The sequence below is a fragment of the Berghia stephanieae genome, chromosome 9, assembly GCF_034508935.2.
Source record: "Berghia stephanieae isolate SIO BIC M18660-M18661 chromosome 9, UCSD_Bste_1.3, whole genome shotgun sequence".
NCBI lineage: Eukaryota > Metazoa > Mollusca > Gastropoda > Nudibranchia > Aeolidiidae > Berghia > Berghia stephanieae.
Genome location: NC_088368.1, coordinates 39,435,422 through 39,457,040, shown reverse-complemented (window position 1 = coordinate 39,457,040; position 21,619 = coordinate 39,435,422). Strand labels below are relative to the sequence as shown.

The window sequence follows — 21,619 nt, the reverse complement described above, 5'->3', positions numbered from 1 at the left end:
GAAAAAGTGTGTATCAAAATCAACAAAGAACAATACAAGAAAAAAAATCCCGAAAAATCAGCCTGCTTCAATTGGGGATCGAACCTGGGATCGGGCACTGTTTCATAAACACTTTTCCAGATCTTTATCTTACACTAACATTTGCTCCCTAATGGAAAGCAGTAGTCGCAGCATAACTTGTTTGTTTGTTTTTAAGGGTTTTACTGTATTTAGGTCAAATCAGCGCCAGTAAAAACGATGAAAATTGGATAGGAAAAACATTCTAGATTTACAATTAAAAGGACTTGAGGAAAATGCAAGGCAAAGGGGAGTGGTAGAAATAGGGAGCAGATGTAGATTCTAAGACACACTTTTAGTGTACTTTGTCTGAGATCACCTAAAAGTCTCACCCAGACATCAGCACAAGATCCCACTAAGAGGAATACACTCAAATGTTTAAAAATCATGTGTTAAAATTTTTTAAAATAACAATACATAACAAAAAGATGATTTACAAGGAAACAAATATCATCTCCCAAAACTATAACCATACATTTACCTGTTTCCCTCTCAGCCAAGGACTCTAGCCAGGGTCAGGACAAAACTTAGTAATCTCATTCCAAGACAAAGACAGAAAGCAATTGGAAAACAGATACAGGGGGATAGAAGACACAGCAAGTAACTCCCTGTCCACTACGGGAGGTTGGGAACCCCACCCAGACACTTTCCCTGGTTTCGGTTCAAAACTCCTTGGAAGTATGTAACCGGTTTTCCTGAGGACTAAAAATAAATAGGTTACATATTCAGGCCTGCCTACCAGAAAATTTAAAAATACGTAATTTTTTGGGAGATAAAAAATCGTAGTCACTATAATTAACTTTAAAATTCAACTATTTACTCACGAAAAAATTCCAAAAATTATGTATTCTGGTATCAAAGTTTATTTTCAATAAGATGTAATGACAAAGAGATGCTTGTGAAGTTCTGAATTTGGAGCCAAAATTTAGTTAAATTTTTGGGAATACAAAGCAGGTCTGTATATTGAATCATAAGGTGTCATAACTAGTTTAACTAAATAGGCAGATTCCTAGGATTACGATGATTTTAATTACTGACGACCAGTTAGAAAATAAGATGCCATCACTATGAAAATTGAAGATTAATTGCACACTGTATAATCCCAGTCCTCCAAAGGATGGGCTTCACACTTCCAATGAGATTGGAACCAGTATTTTGTCACCACACAATTGTTTACAACGTGTCACTATAACGACAAGTACGAAATCTATAAATCTGTCACTCTGTCGGCTGTGTCCAAGAATTCATCCAAGGAATTAGGGTCACCAAGGGATTTACTTCCTGTCTCTCCAGATGATCCGTTGAGTTTGGTGGCACCAGCACCATTCTCATTGACCACAACAGCAGGGTTGGGACTGGACCGTCCACTCAACCGCCCATCGACCGAGTCAATTGAAGACAAGGAGGATTTATCAAAATTGTCCATTTTCTGAAGTCTATTCAAAGAATTTCTGTGGGCATACAGAGAAATATCCGAATCGTCCCTACTTCTCCTCCTGCCACCATTGTACACTAAATTCTCAGCCTCTTCTTCTATGATGCTGAAATTGTTCATAGCACCGTTCAACATTTCCTTAGAATCTTTGTACGGACGCACAGATGAACTCACAGGCTTAGACCTACTCAGATTAACCTTTTTATCTGACATGGGCTGCGGAGAAGATGCCAAATTGTCATCATTATCCTCAGACTTCTCCGAAACTAGACTCAACTCTGGCACTTTTAAGTTTTGGCGTCTGTTGTTTGGCCGTAGACTTACTGTTGACCTCGTTAATTTACATTCGGATAAATCTTCACCATTTTCATTATTATCAGCTTGACCAAACTGGATAGGAGAGCTGATTGGTCGAGGTTTTTCCATTTCCTGTTGTTTGACCAACGGCTTCCTCTTTTTGTTTTTCTTCTCATCCTGCTCTGCCTCTGCCGCTAGTTTTTCGGCCATTTCGATATATTCTCGCAGCTTTTCAACTTTTACCCGACTATTCAGACTAAGTCTGCTTAAATCTTTCTGGGAGCACGGACGACGGATGCTGTATTTTCGCCTGCGCTTCATACACACTGAAATGTTACTAAAAATAGTATCCTGGTGAAGTAGTGTGTTGTATTCCATGAGTTTGGAGAGTCGGTCGAATTCTTGGTGTGTGTAAGTAAATTTGAAGGTCGAGTAAGGTTTCTTGGGGTCGTCAAATATACTGAAATTTGCAAAGTCCCGTTCTTCATCAGTTGTTCTTGGTACACCTGAAAAAGAAAAGGGAGGAAAATAGAATAACTTCCACAAATAAAGGTGCTAGTAATCCTGTGGATTGTCCGTGATTACACCGGGTATGTGGTCTAGTGGTATGACACTAGCTTTCGGATCGGAAGGTCTTGGGTTCGAGCCTCACTCGGCATATAGTTGAGTCCTTGGAAAAGGCTCTTTACTCATTTTCTATCACCGTATCCAGGTATAAAATGATTACCTTCCCATTTTCAAGCATTGTCTGTGTCAGAAAAAAATTGTTATATTGCCTAACAGGTGTCATGTCTCGTTCTACATGCTACGTGTTGCTGTTGGTCAGGGATCCCTTGTAAAGCGCTTTGCACATTTAGTGGATATCGCGCAATATAAAAGCTCAACTATTTTTTTTTCCAATGTGATCAGCCATGAAGATCAAAGAAGAAAAAAGTTACATTCTTTCACACTGACACTCTTTTGATAAAATGCAATTGAAGAACCTAGTGCTAAAAGTACTCAAAGTCACAAGAAGTTCGTTTTGAAAAAAAAATGGAGGTAATAATTTGGATTAGGCTCTAGTACTATATGTTAAAATGAAATTGTAGTAGTATTGAGATAGGGTACCTAGAGTGTGTTTATCACGTACAAAATTGGTGAGTGAACTGAGGTGACTGTGCTGTAAGTTTATCACTGATTAGCTAAAAAGTTAGTTTTGAAAAAAATGGACGATGCAATTTGGAGTATATAAAAATATAAAAAATAAAATTGTAGTATTGAGAAAGGGGACAGATTATATTTATTATAAAAATAATTGGTGTAGAGGAAAAAAGGAAGAACTTCATTAGATCTCGGAGTGGAATGGGCCGGATGAACTGGCACCACACCTAAACGATTTCAAGGCCCGACTGACATGGGCCCGCGCCCAATGAGGACGCCGCTGAAACACAACCAGACTATTGGTTTCTTCAGCGCCAACCATACAGATACAGATACAAGGTCAACCTGGAGGAGAGACCTTCTGGTAAAGCTGGAGAGATTTGGAGTGCGCTGGCAGGAGATGGAAAGACTGGTCAATGACAGAAGAGGATGGAAAAAGTTTCATCGGTGGTCCATACTCACTGTAGGATGAGGACTGAAGAAGAATTGGTGAGTGAACTGAGGTGATTGTGCTTTAAGTTCAGTGATGAGATATAAATCATGAAAATGTGACTAAAGTACTTTTAGTATTGGGGTCTTCAGTTTTCAATTTTGGAAGTCTAACTCTGTACAATCGTCCTTCAGAACTATTAGACCCTTGGAGCCGGAGTTTATCCTGGTTTCTATAGTGTCGAAAGGACAATAATAATTGCATGCTACCCTTTGGATAGGACTCTCTCTCACTCTCTCTCTCTCTCTCTCTCTCTCTCTCTCTCTCTCGCTCTCTCTCTCTCTCTCTCTCTCTCTCTATATATATATATATATATATATATATATATATATATATATATATATATATATCCTGTTTTTTAATTTGTTCTTATTAAAATCTGAGATAATTTATGATTTCTATTGGCAACTTGCTTAAAATAAACCATTGAAATTTACATCTTACCATAGTGTCTTAGCCTAGAGTATGACCTAGTCATGGTTATGTGCTTTATATAAATACAATGCATTATTATTATTATTATTACTATTATTATTATTATTATTATTATTATTATTATTATTATTATTATTATCATTATTATTATTATTACTATTATTATTATTATTATTATTATTATTATTATTATTATTATTATTATTATTATTATTATTATTATTATTATTATTAGTAGTATTATTATTATTATCATCATCATCATTGATATTATCATCATGATTATGATGAGGACAATGATGACGATGATGATGATGATGATGATGATGATGATGATGATGATGATGATGATGATGATGATAATTATGATGATAATGATGATGGTGATAAATCACTTTGCAGATGACGCTACGTCCCTTTCGCAACCATTTAATTTTTGAGCAAACATACCTGGCATAATTTCCTGTCGGAAGTTGATGTTGACCAAGACAAAATGGATGACAATAGGACAGTTGGGGTCCCAGGGATGTCTGAATACATAGCACTCCTTGAGTCCTTCCTTCTTCATGATGTCTGGGTCGATCGGAGGAAACGGGACTTTGTTTAACTCCGCCCATTTGGCAGCGAGTAACAACTCCTGGAAAGATGAAAACGTATATCATTAATAATAATAATAATAATAATAATAATAATAATAATAATAATAATAATAATAATTGAAATTTAATAATAATAATAATAATAATAATAATAATAATAATAATAATAATAATAATAATAATAATAATAATAATAATAATAATAATAATAGATCTTTATTGTCCATAAATATGGCAATTTGTCATTTAGTTACACTTGTTATAACGTTAAATGATAACCGTAACATTGAACAGATATTTCACTCCTATTTATTTTCGCTCTCTCTCTCTCTCTCTCTCTCTCTCTCTCTCTCTCTCTATGATTAATTCATTTATATTGCGCCCACTCCTCTATACAATTAAGCTCTAGGCGCATAACAATAACTTCAATCAATTCAAATTTCTCTCTCTCTCTCTCTCTCTCTCTCTCTCTCTCTCTCTCTCTCTCTCTCTCTCTCTCTCTCTCACCAAATCTATCTATCAATCTATCTTACTCCCAGACTCTCTCGCTCTCTCTCTCTCTCTCTCTCTCTCTCTCTCTCTCTCTCTCTTAATATCTACGAGTGGCAATGTGGTCTTGTGGTATGACACTCGCTTCAGATTAGAAGGTTCAGGGTTTGAGTCTTGCTCTGAGCAGTACATAGTAGAGTATACATTTTTTTGTACACCTAGTGGTGTCTTAAGGTCATCAGAATCTCTTTTAGTGAAAGAAATAAACTGTATTAATAATTTTCACCAAATAGCTTTTAACTGTGGAACTCTCTGTTTTAGAACAAAATCATCTCCTTGTATTCTAACTTTTAAGAGGCACCTTTGAGCTTCAAGCAGCAACATTTTCATTGCTAGAATCTGAGCATGCTGAAATCCGATGCTCATGGAAGATAATCATCATCATCATCATCATCATCTTCTTCTTCTTCTTCTTCTTCTTCTTCTTCTTCTTCTTCTTCTTCTTCCTCTTCCTCTTCCTCTTCCTCTTCCTCTTCCTCTTCTCTCTCCTCCTCCTCCTCCTCCTCCTCCTCTCCTCCTCCTCCTCCTCCTCCTCCTCCTCTCCTCCTCCTCCTCCTCCTCCTCCTCCTCCTCCTCCTCCTCCTCCTCTTCTTCTTCTTCTTCTTCTTCTTCTTCTCTTCTTCTTCTTCTTCTTCTTCTTCTTCTTCTTCTTCTTCTTCTTCTTCTTCTTCTTCTTCTTCTTCTTCTTCTTCTCCATCTTCTCCTTATTATCATTATGATTATTATTATTACTATTATTATTATGATTATGATAATGATGATGGTGATGATGAGATGATGATTATTATTATTATTATTATTATTATTATTATTATTATTATTATTATTATTATTATTATTATTATTATTATTATTATTATTATTATTATTATTATTATATTATTATTTTATTATTATCATCATTATTACCACTATTTTAATTACTTTTTTTCGCCTATTACTACTACTATTATTATTATTATTATTATTATTATTATTATTATTATTATTATTATTATTATTATTATTATTATTATTATTATTATTATTATTACTACATATTATTATTATTATTATTATTATTATTATTATTATTATTATTATTATTATTATTATTATTATTATTATTATTATTATTATTATTATTATTATTACTATTATGAATCCATTCAGTCACCCAGGTCCAGCGTATCCTACTGGACAGCGTGCAGGAATTCAACGTACCAGAATCCAGAGAGCAGTCCTTCAGAGCTATTAGGCCAATGGAGCTGGAGCTTATCCTGGTTTCTATAGCGTGAAACAGACAATACCAATTGTTTGCTACCATTTGGATAGGATGCTAGTCACCGCAAAGTACTTTCCGCCAGAATGTGACTGAATGTATTAATAATAATAATAATAATAATAATAATAATAATAATAATAATAATAATAATAATAATAATAATAATAATAATAATAATAATAATAATAATGATAATAATAATAATAATCTTTATTGTCCAAATAGGCAATTATTGTTAGGTTACAGCTCTTGTAATAGGCGAAAAAAAGTAATTAAAATAGTGGTAATAATGACCCAGACCCAGCTACCCAATCACTACTGAGCGAACAGGGAGGGACGGGGGGGGGGGGGGGGGGGGGTCGGAATAAAATCTTAACTGCACCCGGGATTGATCTCAGTCCCTTTGCATGTGAAGCGACTGCTCTACCAACTGAGCTATCGGGACCCCCAGAATCCAGAGAGTTCATACCTTAAACGGCTCTGTGTCATCTGTAGCCCTAGCACTGAAGTCAAAGGATATGATGAGGTCAACCTCTCTTGGAGGTCGTAGCATGACAGGGTAGGGGGAGTTGAAGGTGAGGCCGCTGTCTACGACGTAAAGTTTCTTTACACTGGTTGGGTGAAGGTCGAATATGCTGCCAAACGTTGCTGGGGGATGAAGAAATAAAAATAGAATAGAGTTGTGACATGAAAATGATGCGATCAAGTCATGTTTGTTTGTTTTTTTTTTTTATGAAGATCTCAAAAGTCTGTATGAAACAGGGCCTGACAAAGCAGAAAAAAAAAAGAATACAAGAAAAGAAAAAAGAAAAACAAAAAAAATCTTTTTAAAAAATAAGTTCGGGTAGATAGAGCTCGTAAGCAAGGGATCACAATCAATCTAAGAGAAGGTCACTCCAAAATTAAACCAAGGGTAGGGAAGGACACTATAGCTTGGGAGAGCAATCAGTCTAGGAGAAGGTCACTCCAAAATTAAACCTTGGGTAGGGAAGGACACTATAGCCTGGGAGAGCAATCAGTCGAGGAGAAGGTCACTCCAAAATTAAACCAAGGGTAGGGAAGGACACTATAGCTTGGGAGAGCAATCAGTCGAGGAGAAGGTCACTCCAAAATTAAACCTTGGGTAGGGAAGGACACTATAGCCTGGGAGAGCAATCAGTCGAGGAGAAGGTCACTCCAAAATTAAACCAAGGGTAGGGAAGGACTCTATAGCTTGGGAGAGCAATCAGTCTAGGAGAAGGTCACTCCAAAATTAAACCAAGGGAGGGCATGACTCTTTAGCCTGAGAGAGCAAAAAGCCTAGGAGTGAATCTCCAAAATAAATCCTGGTCCTCCAAGTCTGGGGGTTTGAATTGGGACAACAACCCAATACAATAAAAAAAAAAAAGTCAAAGTTACAGAAACTGAAAAACACTTTTGCGGCCCTATGTCCCACACAAGGAATCAAGAGGCTTAACTCACTCAACCCTAACACCGACTATATCCGTAGTATACCCGGAGTTACTTTTACCCCATGCCTATTTATTACATTTTTATGAGACAAATTATAGGCGTAGTATCAAAGCTAATGTTTTTAGATTGCACATGTTAATAATAGTAGTAGTTGAATAAATCTATCTATGTAAATGCTCATTTTTAATACATTTTTATCCAATTTTGAAAAGTAGCAAAAATCTCTAGTTTTTTTTTTTTTTTAGGGTTTTACGGTGCTTGCAACACATTAAGGTCATATCAGCGCCAGTAAAAGAGGAAGTAAAAAGTTCTAGGATTACAATTAAAGCACAAAAGAAAAGGTAAGACAAAGGGGAGTTGGTTCAAATAGGGAACAGATGTAGATTCCAAGAGCACACCGTCAAAGTAGGTACTTAGTTTGAGATCACCTAAAAGTCTCACCGAGACACAAGCACAGGTCCCCACTAAGACGAATACACTCAAATTTTTCCCAATCATATAATATAATCTCTAGGGTTGAGTGAGTTAAGTCAAGTAAGTAAAGTCAAAAAATCAGCCAAAAACCTTTTGGATGCTTTTGTTCTTGTAATTATTCTTTCTTGCTTAGTCTGCATGGGAGGAATATTCATGTAACTAATGTTAATGGACAATGTTGGTCTACTCTGGAAAAAAACCCATATGTAAAAATTTGGCCAGAAAACTCGTCCTTCAAAAAAAACGATTGATTTAAATGACCCTCATCTTGGCAAAAACTTTCAAACTCGGGATTTCGCGAAGTCCCAAGTTTGAGAGTTTTTGTCAAGATGAGGGTCATTTAAATCAATCGATATTTGAAGGATGAGTTTTCTGGCCAAATTTTTAAATATGTTTTTTTTCCAAAGTACAGCAGCATTGTCCAGTGCTATTATCAGTTACATAAATATTCCTTTCATTCAAACAGTGTACTGATCTCTCAGATTCACCAACATACAAACTTTTACAGTCTTTATCTTCCATCAGAGCCTGCTCTCAAATTTGTCACTTTGATCATTTCAAGCATCACTTCTAGTATGCTGTGCGGTTATGTGATCTTGGGGTATGACACTGACTTTTGGATCGGAAGGTCCTGGGTTCAAGCCTTGCTTGGTGCATAATTGAGTCTTTGGAAAAGATTCTTTACTCACATTCGCTCATCGCACTAAGGTGTAAAATGAGTACCTGGCTGTTAACGGCGTTGTCTCTGTTGGAAAATTGTAAAATCGCCTAACAGGTGTCATGTCTTGTTCCATATGTAATATGTTGCTGTTGGTCATGGGTCCTTTGTAAAGCGCTTTGAGCACGTTTAGTGGATATTGCCCTATATAAAAGCTCGTTTGATAGTTTGTTGTTGTTTTTTTTATTTTAATTATTGCTGTCGTCTTGTAGCTCTTTATAAAACACTTCGATCATGTTTTGTAGATATTGCACTACACTATGTAGAAGTAGAAGCTAACACTATTTTTTTTTTAATTTCTTTTTTTGTAAACAATTTTTTGTTTATTTACCTTTGTTGTTTTCATCTTCCTCTTCTTGTGTTTGGGTGAACGGGGAGAAAGGCAGAACGTTGTTGAGAGAAAGACCTCGCATGAAATTGAACACTTGGGCAGCTCGTAGCTCTATCGTCTGATGGGAAATAACACAATTAGGTTTGTATGTATGATGGTGATGATTATATTGAAGATGATGGTGGTTGTGTTGACGATGATGATAATAATAAAAGTGATGACGATGATATAAATGATAAGGATGATGATAATAATGTTTTTACAAATGTGACTGACAGTCTCAAAGCTGTTTATTAATTTTTAAGGGTTTATGACATGTGCCATGTTACGGTTTCTGGGACCTTTGTGGAGAAGAGACTGGGTTCGAGCCTCGCTCGGCGCATAGTTGAATCCTTGGAAAAGACTCTTTAATCACATTCTCTCACCATACTCAGGTGTAAAATGAGTACCTGGCCGTCAACAGCGTTGTCTCTCTCCGAAAAAAAAAATTATAATATCGCTTTACAGGCGTCATGTCTTGTCATAAATGTTAAATGTTGCTGTTGACCAGGGACCTCTTAGTGGATATTACGCTATATAAAAGCTCAATTTTTTATTTTTTAAAAATTTTAATACATCACATCAAAATGACTGTCTGCATCATGACTGATAACATAATATTAGTATCTAATGTTGAACAAAGACAGTAGGCAGGAACAGATCTGATTTAATTGATTCATGGATTCGTGTATTCACCTGGAACATTTTGGAGTCTAAAACCCTGGACAGGATGGAATCCCAGAACGTCTTTTGTTTCATTTTGGTGCTTTTGGATCGTTTTCTCTGGAGGCCTCCTGGGATGGGAAAGAAAAATGAGATATTGATGAAAATATGATTAACCCTCTCCTTACCAACTATAGGAAAATCGTCACATTCGTAACGATACAACCAACATTTTTCTTATTCAAATTTCTTTTGTACAGCATAAAATTTAAAGAAAACGAACAGTGTGTTGTAGAGCATGTTTTGCTAAGAAATTATGTATTGGAAGAATTTTACTGCTGTTGTGTTTGAGTGATAAAAAAATATATTTTTGTGTTAGTTGGGTGTAATCTAGGGGAAAATCCTGACAATGGCTGGTAAGGAGAGAGTTTAAAACCTATGAAGTCTCGATTTTCACGATGGACGGTCTACATATGAGCTTTGCGCACCGCACCGTGTTTTATTTAATTTTGAGCGGCTGATGTCATCACATAGGTCTGATCCACCCAAAATTAAATAAAACACGGTGTGCAAAGCTCATTTGTAGATTTCACAGTTTTGATCCGCCGATCGTGAAAATCAGGACTTCAGAGGATTGATCTGCAACAATTGATTATATAGATCTAAGTCTATAATTTGATGTCTTGTATGTTAATATTTGACCCACCCTCTCAAAGCGGTATAATGAAGAGATTAACTAGGAGATGGAAATTGAATGATAGCCACAAATACAACACTTCAGGCTAATTTCTGTTCTTAATAGTGGAGAATAAATACAATTTTGTTACATTGTAAAAAACGTAAGGTTCATACTTATTATAATTCTAATGCTATTTTCACTTTTTAGTGTTTGTTTTTGTTTGTACAGTATTGAAGGGTTTTATGGCGCTTGCGACACATTTAGGCCATTTCAGACCAGTAAAAAAGGAAGAAAATGGGATAGTAAAAAAAATCTAGATTACAATTAAAGCACCCAAGAAAAGGTAAGACAAAGGGGAATTGTATAAATAGAGAACAGATGTAGATTCCAAGAGCACACCATCAATGAACTTAGTTTGAGATCACCTAAAAGTCTCATCCAGACACAAGCACAGAGAAACACAAACACAGATATTAAGAGGAACACACTCAAATTATTACATTATACATTTAAAACAACAAATATAACAATACATAAAAGAGAGATGATTTACGAGGGTAAAAAAATATCATCTCCCAAAACCAACGACTGTTTCCCTCTCAGTCAAAGACTCTGGCCAAGGCCTGGACAATACCAAGTAATTCCTTTCCAAGATGAAGACAAAAAGCAACTCGGAAACAGATATAGGGAACAGAAGACACAGCGTGACCTCCTTCCTGCCCACCATGGGAGGTCAAAGACCCCACCCAGATTTTAGTGTTTAATAGAACCCAAGTAGCACCGTGTATATATCCATATAAATAAATATTACAACAACAACAAAATCATTGAAAAAAAAAAAAAATAAAAAAAAAATAAAAAATATATATATATATAAATATATATATATATATATATATATATATATATATATATATATATATATATATATATATATATATATATATATATATTGTATATATGTATATTGGTGAATCTGAGAGATCAGTACACCGTTTGAATGATAGGAATATTTATGTAACTAATAATAGTAATGGACAATGCTGCTGTACTTTGGAAAAAAACCCATATCTAAAAATTTGGCTAAAAATGTCGTCCTTCAAATATCGATTGATTTAAATGACCCTGACCTTTGCAAAAACTCTCAAACTTGGAACTTCGCGAACCCCCATGTTTGAGTTTGAGAGTTTTTGCCAAGGTGAGGGTCATATAGAAATACTCTCGAACCAACGTGTATTTATTTATAGGTCTGACAACTAAAACTGTTATGGTCTCAATGGTAAAACGGCTATGTGGTCTAGTGGTATGACACTTGCTTTCGGATCGGAAGGTCGTGGGTTCGAGCCTCACGGTCGGCGCATAGTTGAGTCCTTGGAGAAGGCTCTTTACTCACATTCTCTCACCGTACTCAGGTGTAAAACGAGTACCTGGCCGTTAACAGCGTTGTCTTTGTCCAAACAAAAATCTGTAATATCGCCTAACAGGCGTCATGCCCCGTTCTAAATGATAAATGTTACGTGTTGCTGTTGGCCAGGGACCCCTTGTAAAGCGCTTTGATCACGTTTAGTGGATATTGCGCTATATAAAAAAAAGTTCAATACTCTCAAACCAACACAAAAGATTGTCCATTATCACAAATTATGTTAAATTAAGCACATAATTACATTCAGCTGTCAGACCTATAAATATGTGTAAGTTGGTTGTTGTTGTTGTGTGGCTATGTGATCTAGTGGTATGACACTCGCTTTCGGATCGGAAGGTCCTGGGTTCGAGCCTCGTGCTCGGCGCAGAGTTGAGTCCTTGGAAAAGGCTCTTTACTCACATTCTCTCACCGTACTCAGGTGTAAAATGAGTACCTGGTCTTTGTCCAAAAAATTGTAATATCGCCTAACAGGCGTCATGTCCCGTTCTACATGTTAAATGTTGCTGTTGACCAGGGACCACTTGTAAAGCGCTTTGAGTACATTTAGTGGATATTGCGCTATATAAAGCTCAAATGTTTATATAAACAACTGTGTATAAATAACGAGTTGTTGAAAGAGAAGAAATTATAATGATACGTATTTACAAATCTTGTGACAAGTTTGAGATTGAAAAACAAGAAGCATGATAAACAAGTCAGTGTTGAAAAGGAAGTTAGGAAGTTAAATTTATATGAGATACAATAAAGTTAATGTATGATTGAAAAACAAAGAATATTTGATATTGAAATAGAAGACTGTTAATGTCACTCCCCGCTCTCTCTCTCTCTCTCTCTCTCTCTCTCTCTCTCTCTCTCTCTCTCTCTCTCTCTCTCTCTCTTTTAAAAAAAATATTTTTGGCCACCAAAATTGATTATAAAATGAATGTTAAAGGTTAGATCTACACATAGTTTCATAATTTTGGATATGATGACTGACTTGAAGGATATAGGGCATAACAATTGAGTTGTTTTTTTTGTGTGTGTGTTTTTTTTTACTTAAACGCATTCCCTCAATAAGATATTTAATTTAAAATACACTACAATAAAATGTCAATACAAATGTTTGAATTTTAATAAGAGTTATGGCGTTAATATTTTGTGTACTGTAGACATCAATAAAGCTATAAATGTTCATAGATCTCTATTTATTATAATTCTATAAACATAAATCAAAATAATATTGTGTCAAAAATTCACGTTTAAATAAACACTGAAAACTTGTGAATTTAAAGTCACAATTGCAAATCACATCAAAAGTCCTACTTTGATCAAATATTTGATTTTCTATTATATAAGTCTTTTGTTTGTCATTTAGAAAAATCATCTATAAACTTTGAATGGCTCCAGTATCAAGTTGAAAATTGGTCTCATCTAAAAATACAAATAAATGATGTTGACAGATTTAACATGAAGATTCATCTGTAGAAAATTAACAAAATTGAATATAACGGCTTCGAAAAAGAACAAAATATCAAACATGGAACGTTTTGGGCTCAAAACCCTACTTCAGCCAATAACATAAGATAATAACATTATATCTCTTTCATTGAAGACCATTTTTCAGATTTTTACTGAAATGTCAAACTGACCCACCATTCAAATTGAATTTCTTTTTAAAGTACACGCTATACGACATAATCTTGTTGAACAAAATAATCTTTACAAAACAGTCTGGAGTCTTTATCAGTGCTGATGGTGACAAAAAGTGAAAAAGTAGGAAAATGTTGAACGATTGCCTTTAAGCCCCATTTTACTGCACTAAACCCCACTTTTAGAGCAATTGAGATGATAGACTATCATTGATACTCTAACTAACGAAACTGCACTTGTGTGTTCCACCACACATCAACTCTCTCATTGCTAGCACATTGTTTCGAGAAAACGTAATTTTTAAAAGGAGGAAATTCCTCCTCTGGACTCCAAAATCGCAGATTTCCGCGGATCCGAGGAAAACCATCAGTACTGCTTTATGAATATAACGATTTTTATTCCAATTTTCTGATTCAAAAAACAAATTTGAATATTTAAAAAAGTTAATTGTATCTAACAGATGACACGACACGATGCCTCAACAGTTGGTAAAGAGAAGGTTACTACATCTTTTAAAATCCAGACATACAGACAAACAAACAGACATTCTGTTTTCTTTTTCATAGTTGTTATATTCATTTTTGTTCATTGCTTTTTACAGCCCGCAGCTACTAGCAGCTTAATATCACTGTCTTCAGTGGATGATAATACGTTGTAGCCAAAAACAAAAAACAAAAAAAAACATTTTTTTTAAATGAAAAAAAAAATAAATAAAATATTTAAAAAAAAAACAAAAAAAAACCAAAAAAACCCAACAAAAACATTTAATTTTTAAAAAAATGTAAACAAAAAACAAAAAACAAAAAACAAAACAAAAAGGCTCCGTTTATTGAGATCCTGGTATAACATAAGTGAAGGTCAGAATTAATTTTTATAATAACAAAGGACAAAAAAAGATCCTACGTTTTTAGTTTATTTTCAATATTGTTGTATTGACAACTACATAACCTGCTGGATGTTGTGGTAAAGGAGAGTAAAAAGACGGGACTTAATCTCAACGAGAAGAAAACAGAAAGAGTCGATGTGTACATATATGCAGGTCTGACATCCGAACCCACTTAGTATGGACCTAGGATAACATTGTTGTAATGGACAATATTTTGCGTCATCTATACAACAATAAGCCCATAAGGAATTGGGTTATCAGACCTGCAAATAAGTGCACGTCGGAAAGGGAGGTAATAAGAAGGAAGAAACCCCATAGGACGTGCTAGATAAAAAATTAAAAGTAAATGGTGAGAAATTAGAAAAGGCCGAGGAAATAAGATACTTGAGAGCAGTAATTATAGAAGATGGAAAATGTACAGAGGCCATTAAAATTAGGATATCTCTTGCACAGGAAACATTCATAGATGTGAGACCAATGCTCACAAACCGAGATATGGCTATGCCCACCAAAATGAAAACACTGCAGTGCTATATGTGACCCTTTGCCTCAAAACGGTATTAAGTCGGGTTGGTTAAGATGTTGAAAATTGAATTTATAGCCAGTAAAATCAGACTTGCGTTGAGTTTATATGATTATTTGAGGAGAATGCCAATGATATTTTAGGGTTCTAACGCCAACAGTTTATATATTTTTACCACTTTTAACATTAAATTTGTCTTTTAAGCATCTGGTTCGTTCCGACATAATACTGTTTTGAGATGATGGGTCACATATAGAGCCAATCTTATTATATGGGTGTGAGATATGAGCCATGACACAACGTAGAAAAGGAAAATAGAAGCAGTGGTGATGTGGTTCTTGAGATGAATGCTGAGAATATCCTGGGCAGAAAGAACATCAAACGAACAGGTACTAGAATTAAAAATTATCTTTAAAATGAGCTTTTATATAGCGCAAAATCCACTAAATGTGCTCAAAGCACTTTAAAAGGGGTCCCTGACCAACAGCAACAGGTAACATGTAGAACGAGACATGACACCTGTCAGGCGATATTACAATTTTTCCGGACAGAGACAATGCTGTTAAGGTATTCATTTTACACCTGAGTATGGTCAGAGAATGTGAGTAAAGAGCCTTCTCCAAGGACTCAACTATGCGCCCAGCGAGGCTCGAACCCAGAACCTTCCGATCAGAAAGCGAGTGTCATACCACAAGACGACATAGCCGCATAGAATAAGAAGACAAGCATAGTTCATTGGCCTTGTAATGAGGAGAGAGGGGATTATAGAAGCTGGTGACAACAGGAATGATGGATGGAAATCGAGCATCAGGAAGACAGGGGATGAAATTGGTGGAAAACGTTAGAAACTGGACACAAGAAAGAAGTAACATGGAGACCATCAAGGAAACAAACGATGGAGAGGGTTGGAGAGGCATGATCGCCCACGCTTGGAAACAAGGCAACAGATCATGTTGATGATGATGTATTGACAAAATACAGATTTTAATCAAGCTGTGAATGTTAAAATATGTATGTGTTTTAAAAAAAACAACAAACCCCCCCCCCCCCCCCCCCCAAAAAAAAAAAAAAAACAACAAACCAAACAGGACGTATTTTAAAATCACAGAGTTTTAAAAAATGGACAAAATTACATGTATTGTCATATCTAAATCAAAAGTTACAGTGTTGTAATTATAATAGAAAGTGGGTAATATAATTTGGCTATTTCTAAACTCTATATTATGTATATATATATATTCTTCTTGTAAAATTGTGTGGCGTGATTGATGTTGACAAATTAACATGATGATGATGAAGATGGTAATGATGATGATGATGATGATGATGATGATGATGATGATGATGATGATGATGATGATGATGAAGATGGTGATGATGATGATGATGATGATGATGATGATGATGATGATGATGATGATGATGATGATGATGATGATGATGATGATGATGATGATGATGATGATGATGGTGATGATGATGATGATGATGGTGATGATGATGATGATGATGATGATGAAGATGGTAATGATGATGATGATGATGATGATGATGATGATGATGATGATGATGATGATGGTGGTGATGATGATGATGATGATGATGATGAGGAAGATGGTAATGATGATGATGGTGATGATGATGATGATGAAGATGGTAATGATGATGCTGATGATGATGATGATGATGAAGATGGTAATGATGATGATGATGATGATGATGATGATGATGATGATGATGATGATGAAGATGAAGATGGTAATAATGATGATGATGGTGATGGTGATGATGATGATGACGACGATGATGATGATGATAAAGGTTATGATATCAATAGCTATATTGTAAATAGTGATATGATGATACTTCTATGCTCTAAATGCCACAACTAATAACTTTGGAACAAACTTACCACCTGAATTCCCTTTATAAAGATTGGAGACAAGAACATCAGATGGTGTATTGATATAATATAGAAATTCTAACTATTTGATCAAATTTTCTAAAAATGTTACCGTGTTTAGATATGGGAAATGTCACTGCTTGAAGGCCGAAGATATAAATAACAACAGGAAATAGGATGGAACATTCAATTTAATCATCGAAGACAGATAATGTGGAAGTTTCGGGTTTCCCCTTTGTCAACAAAACACGATGAATGAAACACTACAGATGAATGAGAGATGAAAGAATGGCGTTGTTATTCCCTGTTCCATCATTGTTTTGTTTATTCACCTCAATCAGGCCACCCTCTCATCCCTCATTCCTCTTTTGTGGTTCATTCATCATGTTTTGTTGATAAAGGGGAAAACCCGAAACGTCCAAACTATCCGTCATCGTTGATTAAATTGATTGAAGCTTCGATTCTATTTTCTGTTACTGATTTCATGGTTAGATACATAAATCATGTTTAGAAAAATTCAGATACGAGATTTAATCAAATGATATCTAATGATAGAGTGGAAGACAAAGGTTTGTATACAATTAATGACTCCTAGAAACTTCAAATTTTGCACCCATTAATCCCACACAAAAAACTGATTAAAAAAAAAAAAGAAGGAAAAAAAAAATGAACTAAAACTAAAAACCTAAATTAACAATTATTCTTTGCAAAGATACAGTGGAATTAGCAAAAAGTCAACACTCTTAAAGTCAACTTCTATTAGTAAAGTTAAGTCTGGACACAGTAAAGTTAAATAACGAATAAAGAGTGTATGTATAAAAATTGATGGCAATGCAGATTTATTGCATCGAGTTATTCATGCAAGTTTTGTGAAACGCATTGACATTTGCATTGCAAATGATGGCGGCGCTCATATTGAAGATATTATTTAAATAAAATAAATAGTGAAAATAAAACTTAATTTTAATTATATTAATATACCAAAAATATTCAACTATCCTACGTGTCCAGACTTTATGGACACTCTGTAGTAACATTATTATGTTTTCAAAATTTTCCTAAAATCACTGAGCTCATGGGCCTCTTTCAAAGAGTGACTCTTTGATTTCTTTATCTAATTTCGTCCATACTTTCGGAGCCCCAACAACAACAAAAAAAGACTTTTTAGCTAGAGAAAGTGATAAAAGTTTTCTACAAGATTTCATGCAAGATATGTTTATGTGACCTTTCGCCTCAAAACGATATTAAGTCGGGTGGGTTAAGGTGTTGAAAACTGAATTTATAGCCAGAAATATCAGACTTGCGGCTATGTGGTCTAGTGGTATGACACTCGCTTTCGGATCGGAAGGTCCTGGGTTCGAGCCTCGCTCGGCGCATAGTTGAGTCCTTGGAAAAGGCTCTTTACTCACATTCTCTCACCGTAGTCAGGTGTAAAATGAGTACCTGGCCGTTAACAGCGTTGTCTCTGTCCCAAAAATTTGTAATATCGACTGACAGGCGTCATGTCTCGTCCTACATGTTAAGTGTTGCTGTTGGCCAGGGACCCCTTGGAAAGCGCTTTGAGCATGTTTAGTGGACATTGCGCTATATAAAAGCTCAATTTTTTTTCTTTCTTTTTTTCTTTTTTTATTTTCAACTTGTGTTGAGTTTTATGTATGCTTTATTGAGGGGAATGGATACAATATTTTAGGGTGCGAATGCCAACAATTTATAGTTTTGACCAGTTTTAACATTAAATTCGGCTTTTAAGCATCTGGTTTGTTCCGACATAATACGTTTTGAGACAATGGGTCACATATAAAATTGATCATGCTTTACTAAAAAGTCTAAATACGACATTAAAATTGTAAAAAAGAGAAGAGCATGCAATAATAATAATGTAATCCCCATCCCCATGTCATGGTAGGTGGGTGAAATTCTTACCTGTCGTTTGGTTTCCATGCGTTCCTTTTTCCTGTGTGTCTTCGTCATCACTCGACTCACTGTCCTCCATGTCGTAAACAGTCAGGTCTTTCTTCAGTTCTTCCTCTGTGAACAAAATATCATTCATAAAAAACAAAAAAATGAAATAAAATACATGAGCTTTAATTTAAAAATTATACGAGTCTTACCTTGGGAAGACGATGTATGATGATAATTATTCCGTCTCTTAATGCTGATAGGAGCCACTTGGAGCAACGCTATAACTCAGTTGGTAGAGCACTCGCTTCACAAGCAACGGGACCGAGATCGATCCCGATGACCTCCATGTCCACCCAGCAGTGGTTGGGTAGCTGGGTCTGGTAGATCTGGTGGAAAGCACTCTGCGATAAACTAGTGTCCTATCCAAAGGGTAGAAAGCAATTGCTATTGTCCGTTTCTCACTATAGAAACCGGGATAAACTCCAGCTCCATGGGCCTAATGGCTCTAAATTTTAACTCACTCAACCCTAACACCAACTATACCCGTAGTTTACCCGGGTTGCTTTTACCCTATGCCTATTTTTTACATATTTCTGAGAAAAAGTGTAGGCGTAGAATCAAAGCTAATGTTTTTAGTTTGTGCATGTTAATGATAGTTGAATAAAACTATATTTACATGCTCATTTTTAATACATTTTTTTCCAATTTTGAAAAGTAGCAAAAATCTCTAGGATTGAGTGAGTTAAAATAATACAGTGGAATTCTGATAAAGCAAACACCGCTAGACCAGAAAGGTTGGTTGACTTTAAGCAAGGTGTTGACTTTATCCATCATCACTGGAACGCACTTAGATAAAGAACAGAAAATATGAGATCAACCAGATGTGTGGTATTATTATTATGATTCAAGGGATATAATCCATTATTTGCAATGTCTTTGTTTTATAAAATATTATTGTGGTTAGTGCCCTTGCCATTGTACTTCCTCTCTCTTCAATATGAAACAAATCTAGAGCCGGTCAATTTCCAGCTGTTTGTCCATTCATTGGTAATCCTTGACAATGTGTTGACTTTAAGCACGGTTGGATAAATGGAACTCAGATATATAAACAATGAATAAACCAAATCCTTTTTTTAGCTTGGGCGACCGAAGAATTTCTGGAATGACAGAATTTATGAAGGACAACAGACAAGAATTAAAGAAGCTGATATACAGAGAAGTGGTAAGACCTGGAATGAGATTAAAAAAAGCTCAGGATAGAGAAGGATGGAAACTGTTTGTCTGTGGCCTATACCCTGACCCAGGGTGAAAAAGGCAATGATGATGATGATGATGATGATGAATATGAAATTGACCTTAAAAATAAAAAAAAAAATGAGATTTTATATAGCGCAATATCCACTTAACGTGTTCAAAGCGCTTTACAAGGGGTCCCTGGTCAACAGCAACATTTAACATGTAGGGCGAGACATGACGCCTGTTAGGTGATATTACAATTTTTCGGACAAAGACAACGCTGTTAACGGCCAGGTACTCATTTTACACCTGAGTACAGTGAGAGAATGTGAGTAAAGAGTCTTTTCCAAGGACTCAACTATGCGTCGAGCGAGGCTCGAACCCAGGACCTTCCGATCTGAAAGCGAGTGTCATACGAATAGACCACATAGCCAATCCAAAGTTCTGTGACACACACAACCCTAAAGCAAGAGTTGAAAATTTTAATAAAACATAATCTACCAAACGATTCTCTTTCATCCATAGCAGCAATCTTTGAGTTGGTCGCCAGTTTCTTGTCATCTTGTAGCAACCGCTTAAACTGGATACAGAATGCACTTCCCCAGATGCCTGCAACAGGAAAAATATTTAGAAAGGATGCACAACAGAGTTTACTTATCCTTGTTTGTTTTTTTTTGTTTTTTTTAAGGGTCTTACGGCGCTTGCAACACATTTAGGTCATATCAGCGTCAGCAAAAAGGAAGAAAATTGGATAGTAAAAACATTCTAGATGTACAATTAAAAGGACTTGAGGAAAAATTAAGACAAAGGGGAATAGAAATAGAGAACAGATGTAGATTCCAAGAGCACACTATCAGTGTACTTAGTTTGAGATTACCTAAAAGTCTCACCCAGACACCATCACATGATCCCACTGAGAGGAATAAACTCAAATGTTTAACAATCACATGTTAAAAATAAAAAATCCAAAAATAAAAATAACAGCACAGAACAGAGAGATGATTCACAAGGAAAAAAAAACATCTCCCAAAACTATATCGATAGATTCAACTGTTTCCTTTCCAGCCAAGGACTCCGGCGAGGGTCAGGACAAAACTAAGTAATCTCATTCCAAGACAAAGACAGAAAGCATTTGGAAAACAGTCAGAGGTATAGAACACAAAACATGTACCTCCCTGCCCACTATGGGAAATTGAGAACGCCATTACTCATCCTTGAAAGAAGGACTTAATTTACTTCATGGTGACTAGTATTGCCACTTTTTATCTAGGCACTAAATGTAACGTTTAAAAAAAAAGCAACAACAAAATGAGCAAATAAATAAATAAATAAATAAATAAATAAATAAATAAATAAATAAATAAATGAATAAATAAATAAATAAATAAATAAATAAAAATCACAAATTAAAAAATGGTGTGTTGACTAATAATTGGTTCATTCTTTTATCCTAAAAAATTAATTTTAAAGAGATAGTGATACTTTTAGCTTCAGG

At 35.2% G+C, this 21,619-nt stretch overlaps 1 protein-coding gene across 7 annotated transcripts in view; it reads right to left on the bottom strand.

Annotated features, from left to right (window-relative positions):
• Positions 1-897: 897 nt before the first annotated feature.
• The window catches only part of LOC144980222 (cytosolic phospholipase A2-like), an 84,086-nt gene continuing 63,364 nt past the window's right edge, over positions 898-21,619 (bottom strand). For all 7 annotated transcript variants that reach the window (XM_078927815.1, XM_078927812.1, XM_078927814.1 and 4 more), the window contains 7 exons: positions 20,626-20,733; positions 18,910-19,014; positions 9,977-10,074; positions 9,242-9,359; positions 6,736-6,914; positions 4,305-4,491; positions 898-2,295 (listed from right to left, as the gene is read on the bottom strand). In XM_078927815.1, the coding sequence (XP_078783941.1) occupies positions 1,265-2,295; positions 4,305-4,491; positions 6,736-6,914; positions 9,242-9,359; positions 9,977-10,074; positions 18,910-19,014; positions 20,626-20,733 (1,826 nt within the window). In that variant the 3' untranslated portion in view covers positions 898-1,264. The remainder of the gene's footprint in view (positions 2,296-4,304; positions 4,492-6,735; positions 6,915-9,241; positions 9,360-9,976; positions 10,075-18,909; positions 19,015-20,625; positions 20,734-21,619) is intronic.